This window comes from Priapulus caudatus, unplaced genomic scaffold (genome assembly GCF_000485595.1).
Source record: "Priapulus caudatus unplaced genomic scaffold, Priapulus_caudatus-5.0.1 Scaffold1524, whole genome shotgun sequence".
NCBI classification, from domain to species: Eukaryota; Metazoa; Priapulida; class Priapulimorpha; order Priapulimorphida; family Priapulidae; genus Priapulus; species Priapulus caudatus.
In genome coordinates, this window is record NW_014578585.1 from 15,215 (window position 1) to 26,095 (window position 10,881).

Consider the following 10,881-nt stretch of genomic DNA (forward strand, 5'->3'; position numbering starts at 1 on the left):
TTGCCATAAGGTAGTATGATTATGCATGACACGAAGTATTTGCTAGTCTAGTACTGAAGAAATTAGCGTTTGGATGCGCATTGTGCGGCTTTAAGGAATCATATACATCAGCATATGTAATCAATATCAATGAGGATGTGGAGATGGCGATTGGTGTAATATAAGCAGGGCCGTAGGCTCTCGGGGCAAGAGAGCGGCTGTCCATGTCCGGCTTACCAAGTAAATATCTTTGTAGAAAATAAAATAAAGGTCTAATAAATGGAAAAAACAATGAAATATGCGTAATAATCATGTTGCTATTCATTAAACCCTCCACGACCTAACATATTATGCAGGAGCTGCGCTTTTCACTCGTTATTACATTGCTGATCCTCGGAATTTTGCCAGTATTGTTTACAGTGTGCCAGTACATAGTATTTCAATTAAATAATATTTAATAAACTTGAGAAGGGCTGGGTATAGAAGTGCGTGAGTAGTAGGCCTATGGGAAACGTCGCCATCTATTTGGTCATTATCATATAATATAGTGGTATGAAAATTAATCACCTTATAGTGATTACGTGAGGGATCGGAATTTATTTTTTCAATATCATTTTCAATCAATTACTTAATCAATTCAAAACATTTTTTTAAATGGTACCATTTCTTTCTTTTTTCATGGTATTTGGCAATTACTTAACATGCATGATCACGCGTCTTTCGATATGCTTGGTTAAATTATGATATAAAGATGAAGGTAATTTTATGTCAACCTAATAGTAGAAATTCACTCTTTAAATTAAACGTAAAATTTTGACAAAATGTTATTTAATTCATATGAAAAAGGCTGCATAGAATTGCATGTCTCACGGAACACATACCGCCATCATCCATTTTTTTCTTTATATTTTAAGTGCTACGTCAGCCAGGATTACTGGGCACCTTGCAATTATTAAAGTCAGATATTAAGAATTACTTTTCACATCAATATAGGGCGGCAAAGATAATTATGCTGTCTACTTTAAGAACAAAATATTAGAATAGTATTACTTTATTTGGTGGATACTAAGTATGCACGATTACGGGTCCTTCGCTATGCTACTGTGAAATTTGATACGACCAAGCAACTTAATTATGATTGTTAAATTGCGATATTGGAATCGAGATTATTTTATGTTAAACTAATAGCAGGTGTGAACTCTCTATGTTAAACATTGGAGTAATAATTCTGATCAGAATGATTACTCCAAGGTTAAACATAAAATATCAACAGGATACTATTTAATTCATTTGATAAAGGCTTAACAGATTTGCCTTGCAGAACACATACCGCCATCTAATAGCTGATTATAATTTACCAGTGTCATGTTAGTTGGGAATAATATGTATTCACGTAAGATATCATAAATTAGTTTTTCTATCAATATACTGCGGCGAGTATATATTCTCTATTGAAAGAATTTTTTAAATAGCACTTTATTAAGGATATTCTCATGGTTTTAGGCAAAATTTTACCGATTTTTCATTTTCAACTTTATTCGATGGCTAACACTATGTGCCACCTGTGTACATGCTCATTTCTCCATATAACGGTACATGTAAACTTTTAGAGCGTTTTGATTGCCCACGTACACGTGTAGTGAGCAGCAGCTGACGTTACTGATGACGTCAGAGACATTATACAACCATAATTTTTATGATATTCACTACGCCAGTATCATTCAGCATCAACCCTCCTACAGCTGTCATCTGCCAGTAATAGTTGAAATTGCCGCGCGACCGAACATAGCCCCGTTTCCCTTGTTACACCCCTTGCATTTAGGCGCGTGTTTGTTGACACATAGCTTAGTAACGGCATGCGGTACACATCGTACGCGCGTTTTGCATGAAAGTGCGGTGGTAACCTCGTAATTTCTCATAATTTCTCAAGGTGCATGGCACATATTACCAATTTAGTGGTGTCAGTTAGTCATTGATATGTCACAGTAAGTACTAACAGTAGATGTTTCACATACGTTCGCACACAGGCGGTCGATCATTGTGAAAAATAGAAAAACGCTGATTTCTCCGTTTCGATTTCTGACATAGTAGCCGATGTATAAATGGATATTTCTCTGTGATTACAACTCGGATTAATTTAATTTTACACTCGTTTTAATGGTAACATATTGCTGTAAAGACGCGCGTCAGGGATTGTTATTAAGTGCCGTATTTTATTAGCTATGCCTCTTTATTCGCTAAAATTTTCAATTCTAACACAACTTGATTTTTAAGCAGTTTTTTTCATTTTTCTCATTAAATATGAAACTTAAAGAAAAATCCAGATGCGCTATTTTGGTACATATTGTGCTTAACCTGTGGCGAAAATTTTGCTTCCTCACTTTTTGTTGTAATTGAGAAATATCCAAAATACCATTTTTACATAGAAATTCAAAATTTGTGTGGTAACATAATTAGGTGCTGGAAATTTCATGAAATTTTTTGGCTTGAGCATAGAGATATATCTCCTCTATAAATAAAACGTGTGATTGATTTAATTCATTCGTCAATAAACGTTTAATCTTCATTAGAGCAATACCCGTGCAAAAGGTTGAGAGTATCCGAGAAGATACTGGGCATGCGCGAACAGGGGGTTATCGCACGATTATGCACCGTATGATTGGCAAAGTGAGAGATTCGGATAAAAACCCATACACACACGCACGCACGCACGCACGCACGCACGCACGCACGCACGCACGCTCGCACGCACGCATGCGCGCACACACACACACACACACACACACACACACTATATATATATATATATATATATATATTTATACTAGTCATTATTATTATTATTATTATTATTTCCAAAGTGGATCACGGCATTAGCCGGTGGCTTCTGGGTTGACCGTGTCCCAACCTGGGACATAGGGATTCAATCCAGAATTTTTTCGCAGGATGTGTGCTGTTCCCAGTAGTGCGATTTTCTGCACTTCTTGGGCGGTGTGGTGGCCAGGGAGTTCCTTAAGGTTCTTCTCAAAACCATTCTTTATAGAGCCAAGGGCTCCAACCACCACTGGTACAATTTTCGTCTTAGTATTCCACATCCTCCTAATTTCGATCTCCAGATCTTTGTACTTGGTGAGTTTGTCTCTTTCCTTCACCATGATGTTAGAGTCATCTGGTACGGCTACGTCAATCAACGATTTTACGAATAATAATAATAATAATAATTGTAATAATATAATAATATTAATAATAATAATAATAATAATAATACGATAAATCGTTATTATTATTATTATTACTATTATTATCATTATTATTTCCTCTAGGTAGGGGAGAGTGGGGCACCTTAAACATAGGGGCACCTTAAACCATTGCTCTCAACTTTTTATTTAGTAAGTTTTTCCAACAGATGTCACCACTGCGTATTCCCCTTCCTGCAAGGGACGTGTTCACCACAATCATTCAGACCTCCTCAAACGACATCAAAATTTGTACAGAAAATCGCCTTTTTCTGCACTCGGAGTAAAATTTTGTGGGTAAGTTGCAGTTTGAATTGTAGTCTATAGATGCTAGATAATTTCTATCATATAATCACATGTTGTAGTCTTAGATAGGATGTTTATGAAGAAAAAGTTTGAAATTGGCTAGGCTTCGTTTTTGCCAGCAAGGTCGTCTCATTCAACATGGCGACTTGTGGGGCACTTTGAACTACAAAACTCGGGGCAGGTTGAACATGGTTCAAGGTGCCCCACTCAATGGTTCAATGTGCCCCATCGTATTGAAACGTATCCATATGATGATAGAAACTCGCATACGCCTTACTATACTAAGTTCTTGAATATTGATACTCACCTTCTTCTGTTCTTGAATATTGATACTACTCACTTTCCATCATTCCAGACCATGGTACGAAACTATAAAACCAAAACGGGTTGCGGCAAAACCGACGGGGGCCTGATGAATAGGGCCGTAGAAGAGGTAATCAATGGCCGATCAGTTCGTCAGGTTAGTCGGGATTTGAAAGTTGACAGGATAACATTATCCCGATACGTGAAAAAACACCTGGCTGGACAGACAGAAAGAAATGAAGATTTCAAGCCCCATTTTAACACCAGGCAGGTATTTACCCAACAAGAAGAAGATGGCTTACAGGAATACATATTAACCTGTTCGCTGATGTTTCATGGTCTAGGGTACGAGGCATCAAGAAAACTTGCTTACGAGTACGCAATCAGAAAGGGAAAAAATATCCCTGAATCTTGGAGACAAAATGGCCGGAAAAGATTGGATGATCGGATTCATGAAGCGCCATACTGGTGTGTCACTGCGCGCTCCAGAAGCCACTAGTATGGCAAGAGCTCAGGGCTTTAACAGGACGTCCGTTAAAACGTTTTTTGAGCTGTGGACGAAAACTCTTGCTGAGAAGAGGTTCGGGGCAGAAGCTGTCTTCAATTTAGATAAAACCGGTATAACAACAGTACAGAACATCCCGAAAGTTCTGGCCAGTAGAGGTTCGAAGCAGGTAGGGCAGATAACTGCAGCCGAGCGCGGGACTCTTGTGACTGTATGCTGTTGCGTGAGTGCCACAGGAAAAGCCTTACCTCCAGTCATAATTTTCCCGAGGGTGCATTTCAAGGAGCACATGACCAAAGGGGCACCACAAGGAACTCTAGGTCTAGCAACACAGACCGGATGGATGAATGGTGAACTCTTTCCAAACGTCCTGCAGCACTTCATCAAACATATGGGTAGCTCACCTGTGGAACCCAGGGTACTCTTTATGGATAACCATGAATCCCATCTTGGAAATGAGGTGGTAGAGATGGCACGAGAACACGGACTGTCTATAATAACATTCCCTCCCCACACGTCACATAAGCTGCAACCCCTTGATGTCACCGTCTATGGACCACTAAAAACGCACTATAAAAGGGCCGTGAACGAGTGGAACCTGAGTAATCCTGGTAAGCGCATCACAATATATGATCTGCCGGAATGTTTCACTAGGGCATTTTTTCGCGCTCTATCGCATGAGAATATCACATCAGGTTTCCAGAAGACGGGACTTTGTCCACTAAACTCTGATGTATTTACTGATGACGAATTCTTAGCGGCTTCTGTCTTCGTAAATCGTAGTCCCGATGCTCCTGTCGATGATTCAGTACCTGGTGACGACATTGCGGAGAACGCAGATGATCAACATGAAAACGTGAATGATAACATTATCACCGAATAGCTCATCTGACCATAAAACTAGTTTTTCGGAGCTAGTAGATCTGAGACCATTGCCTAAACGAAAACCAGCTAACCAGATGAAACCTCGTTCAAGAGCGGTTGTTGGCTGCAAATTAATCACCAGTACTCCGGAAATGAAAACCCTGCTTGAAAAGATGAAACATAAGAAAACAAGAACAAAGAAGGCCCCATCAGCACGGCCAGCAATAGTCCCGGTGCAAGTCATAGCAACTCCAGATGATGATTCTGAAGAAGATGACGATAGCGTCGTACTCACTGATTCTAGTGAGGAATTTGATGAGGTGTTTGTTGACGACTTTGTTGATCAGTCAAAAGAGCCCGGCAAGGACGACTTTGTATTGATAAAGTTTATTCCTTCGAATAAGAAAAGTACAGGTCGTGATGTCTACTATGTGGGGCAAATTATTGAAATTGTAGAGGAAGATGGCGAGAGTCTTTATGATGTAGATTTCTATCGCCAATCCAGTAAAATGCCTGGTCGATTCATCAAGCCAGTCATTTATGACCGTGATAAGGTGGAACGAGGAGACATAACCATGTGCCTACCCCAACCAACCGCCATAGGTGGAACTAAAAGAGTGCAATCCATGATAAACTTTAATGTGGATATTCGTGCCTACAGCATACAGTAGATAATCGACCTTGAACTTGAGATCTGTAAATGACTTCTGTGGTTTGTAGACAGTGGACAATATAGGATAATTTCATTTTTGTGCGAGAAAATTGATAGTTATATGCAGTAATTCGGCATATATGTAATATAAGTTTTGTCTATATTCACAAATTCATCGCGTTTTTAGTTCCTGTATGTTGGTTTAACCTACCCCAAAGCGATGTTCAAGGTGCCCCACTCGTGGGGCACATTGAACCACCTTAACTTGTCATTTTGAAATCAGAAATTCATGAAGCAGAATTCCGCGTTTGTTCTTGCTGCAGTTTATATACTAGAACATGAAGTTTCACTTGAATAACTTTTAGTATACATCCTGTCTATCCCCTAGTTTTTGTTCCGGAAAAACTGAAAACCCTGTTTAAAGTGTCCCACTCTAATTGCTTAGGCTACGGCAGGGATTAGGCATACAAGACTAAATAGGTGTTAATCAAATATAAATATAAATTGGCCTTAAAAACCACAATTTAAGAATAATTTTTCCAAGATTGCTGTATGATCATGTGTGTCTGCATACCTTGATCAAACTGAATGTAGTCGCGGGCTTTCACGGCCTTGCAGGCGTATCGCCTCATGACGTTGGGTGCCATTAGGGCGCTGGCACGGAACAAACTGAAGCATCCTGGACTGCAGAGCACGCATCCGATCATGTGCTCGGTTGCTTTCAACAGCCAATGGCCTATGGCGTACTCGAACTTCTGATACCATATCATTGGGCCTGGAGATAACATGGTCTGGATGGCAACTTCGACTATCAAAACATTTGGTTTAATCAAGTATAATTAAACAATACCGAGTGCATGACCTAGATTATACGACAATTAATGACACCCACGGGCATGCATAAAAGCACGCTTCCCACACGCGTGTGTGCGTTCACACGCGAACCTCACGCCCCTCCGTTGGCCGTCGTACTCAGAAATAATTATTTTGACCGCGGCAGAAATAATTTAACCGCGGATAATTTATTTTTATATGTTATGTATTTCTATTATATATTTGTAGATTATTTATATATATATAAATATATATATATATATATATATGTGTGTGTGTGTGTGTGTGTGTGTTGTGTGTGTGTTTGTGTGTGTGTGTGTGTGTGTGTGTGTGTGTGTGTGTGTGTGTGTGTGTGTGTGTGTGTGTGTGTGTGTGTGTGTGTGTGTGTGTGTGGTGTGGTGTGTGTGTGCCTGTGTGTGTGTGTGTGCGTGTGCGTCGTGTTTGTGTGTGTGTGTGCGTGCGTGCGCGCGCGCGCGCGGGCGCGGGTGTGTGTGTGTGTGTGTGTGTGTGTGTGTGTGTGTGTGTGTGTGTGTGTGTGTGTGTGTGTGTGTGTGTGTGTGTACACACCTAGCACAACCCTAACCCTAGCCCTAACGTAAACACACACACTTTATATATGTATATGTATATGTATGTATATATATATATATATATATATATATATTATATATATATATATATTACCTGAGCCAATGGGGTGAATGCGACCACATGTGGCACCCACAGTTATGTCGCGTTTCATGAGATCCACTAGGAGGCGCACGGCAGATGGTTGAAAATCGACGTCACCGTCAAGTGCAAGAATGTAGGTGTTGTCAGCAGCTACTTGCTTCTCGATGGGTGTGCCTTTCGACTGGTCGATTAGCTTCCATCCCAATAGGTAGTACATATACATGACCTATCAAAAACACACCACACTTTATGGACGAATGAGATGTTTATCGCACACAGACGACAAAAGATGGCGCGGCGATCAGCGCTGATGCCATAGTACCGTCACAAATATGAGGGCTTTAAACCCATGAACTATTTTATCAAAAGCGTATTAAGCATACTTAATACGCTCTTGATCTCATCTATTAATGTGTTCGGAGGAGCTGTTTCCCATGTCCTTCTATGTTATCGCACATGTGTCATTATCGTACAAGATACCTGGCTCCAACGTTTTCGATGTCGTATTTTCGCGCTATCTTTCAGATGAACAACGAGTATATTCTCTCCCGGTAATTCCCACTCTAGTCGACCCCCATACGGAGTAGGAATCTTCTTATAGGTATACTTCGGAAGAGGGGCGCCTGTCACCGCCCTGCATCAAGTACCAATAATCATTATTGACACAGTACAAATCTCATTTATAACTACAATGTAACGCTTAGTCTAGACGGCTAAACTAATAAATTACGGCATACTAACAATTTCTCAAATATAAAGGTAGATTAACAAAAACATGTTGTCATTAGCTGATAAGCAAAAAATGTTAGCAATGGTAAATGAAGAAATACTCGGGTAAAATACACTTAACATGTTCATACTATATAGTTTCTTTTTTTATTATCATGAGATATATTTATTGGTACAGTTAGCAGTTTAAATGTTACGGTATAGTTACGTAAGACGAAAAGTTATTAGTTCTATGGAGTTTAAACCAGGAGGTTACTACCTTCCAAACGACAGGACATAAATGGCTTGATACTGTTACTTTTTTTTCCAGAAAACTCGTGCTAAAGGGCATGAAGCAGTCGAGCGATGAAGCAACACATTGAGAGTGTGTCTGCAGCGTACTTTACCTTGCAGCAACATCAAGGACGCTGATAAAGGTCCTTACAAAGTTGTTCACCACGTAACAGTTGAGATTTTTGTCGAACCTCATTGCATCGTCAAAAAATATGTGCGCTGTTCAAGAAACGAATTGGTAAGGCGTAAGCGAGTAATCCTGTCAACACGTACTCAGTACGCGTACGCACGCGCGCACACGCACAAATGTACACATACGACCACCCACACGCGCACATGCAACCCTTACACACGCTCACGCGCACGCACGCACGCACGCACGCACGCACGCACGCACGACGACGCACAACACACACACACACACACACACACACACACACACACACAAAGACTACAATTACATGGTATGCAGTATAGCAGGTAATGAAATGTAAACGATTCGCACACAATAAAACATAAATACTAAATATTTAAAAGTTTAGTTTTCTAATTGAATATCGAGTATATCCACAGGTTGATTCTAGTGTACTAATGATTGCTGATTCACGCAAAAATATAAAGTTATCCTAAAAAGCACACATGTATTTTACGCTCATCGCACACTATTGTGGTTACTTACCGTCGAATTCGTAATAGTCTGGATCTTCTTTATTCAGGTATTTAATAGCTAGACGACGAGCGCATTGGTCTTTGTCACATCTGTCATATACAAGAAGGGACTACAGAAATCAGCATTATCTACGTATTGTGAACAATCGGCATTACGAATGATGTGCATGTGGCACCGATGTTCCGAACTCTGCGAAACGTTACGCGTTCGTAACTAGAATCTTTACTCAAACTTCAATACAGTACGACAAAACGCGTACAATTCTTTTTTACTTGAGAAAAATGTCATGTTTAAATTGAGCAATTTTACGCGCAGCTATACCTAAATATAGACTTAAGCAGCTGAACCATTTCATTTGATGTTTCATGCCACATGGTAGCGCAGAAATAAATGTGTGTCACGCCATTGACGGTCGCCTGATCGGCAGGGGATGTCTTAATCTCGCCAATGTCCGATTCCATTGTCACTTCAGAGCAAGTTAGGTTTAAGCGTCCCAGATCCTTGTCCTACATAGTAAATAACACCGTAATCGAGCCGTATTACTGCATGACACGAATAATAATAATAAAACATTATGTATAAACATACTTGTACGCAAAAATCATGCTTATAAATCGTATACATTGATAGTGTCTAGAAACGTACTAGTTCTTGGGTTCGCCGGTCATCTGTTACTTTCTTGTCGGGTAAGCGATTCAATGGTGCAGCGGTATCCATGTTGACGATCTCATTAAATGGTTTGATGAACATTCTTTGTAAAAAAAAAACGTTAGCATCTATGAACCAATGTAGTTTAATATAACACACACGAGGCTAAAGTAACATTGATTTTCCCTCACCGTCATGTAAAGCGTTTTATTGAAGATTTAAAATTGTGTGAAATTAGCGAACCAGACAAAATATCAATTATATGTGCAGAAACTTACTTGTTGCGTTTAGCCAACCTTTCTATTGTTGGGAAGAAGACGTGTGATGTAGTATACATTTGCGATAATAGCCACACACACCATATCCACATATGTTTAGTTACAAAGGCATTATTCTCGCTGGTCAACCATGTGCTAGTTCCGCAATTCCAGAATATGTAGTTAGGTAACAGTTTGTAGAGGAAACACTGATTGCTGTCAGCTCGCAGTTTGCATAAAGACATCAGAAGGAGAACAACAAGTGGAGTGCTCAGTGAAATCGGAAAAGCAAATCCAGCGCGCTGTATTTTCACCTTGCAGGAGAACTGAATGATCAGATACCCCATTGCAGCGAAAATAGCCTGGATGAGGAATATCCACAAGACGTCCACGGACGACGATGTCTTTATGTTGCCACTCGACACCATGATATCGTGCCTCTTAAATATCGAACCAAACTCAAACATTTTTGGCTTAGTGAGCGTGTCTACACCAAACGTGACCATCAGCGCAAACGCAATGGCGATTTTCCATATATTGACGAACGTGTAAAGCTTCAATCGCCCGACCTTGTGGTTCTTTCTCATCACTGCGAGTTTGGCAAAGATGCCGATCTTTGCCTTCTCGTTCAGAAACGTCTCCCAGTAGCCGAGCGATGTGCAGACGATCGCAGCAGCCGTGAATCCCACAAGAGTCGCATCTTTCTCAAAAAGAGCGAGCCAAACGAACACCGATGCTTGGGCACATGTGGAGAGTACGTCGACGCCAGTTTTGATATTCGCATTCATTCCGTTCTCGTTGTCGCGATTGAGTGCGCGCATGAGCGCCGGAATTAGGCATAAGCTGTTGGTGATCATGGCTCCAGTCACTGCATCAAAGGCCGGTAGAACTCTGAATACTAGAATTCCAACTCCCACGGAATGGATGGTTTCGAACAAAATTGTCTGCATAAA

General features: G+C 40.3%; 1 protein-coding gene across 1 annotated transcript in view; it reads right to left on the reverse strand.

Annotated features, from left to right (window-relative positions):
- The window catches only part of LOC106816900, a 21,356-nt gene extending 10,797 nt beyond the window's left edge, over positions 1-10,559 (reverse strand). Inside the window, exons 1-9 of the mRNA XM_014821543.1 lie at positions 10,394-10,559; positions 9,950-10,084; positions 9,669-9,774; positions 9,345-9,529; positions 9,033-9,112; positions 8,467-8,572; positions 7,832-7,985; positions 7,364-7,577; positions 6,420-6,620 (exon numbers count right to left, since the gene is read on the reverse strand). Coding sequence (XP_014677029.1) covers positions 6,420-6,620; positions 7,364-7,577; positions 7,832-7,985; positions 8,467-8,572; positions 9,033-9,112; positions 9,345-9,529; positions 9,669-9,774; positions 9,950-10,084; positions 10,394-10,515 — 1,303 coding nt within the window. The 5' untranslated portion in view covers positions 10,516-10,559. The remainder of the gene's footprint in view (positions 1-6,419; positions 6,621-7,363; positions 7,578-7,831; positions 7,986-8,466; positions 8,573-9,032; positions 9,113-9,344; positions 9,530-9,668; positions 9,775-9,949; positions 10,085-10,393) is intronic.
- Positions 10,560-10,881: the final 322 nt, after the last annotated feature.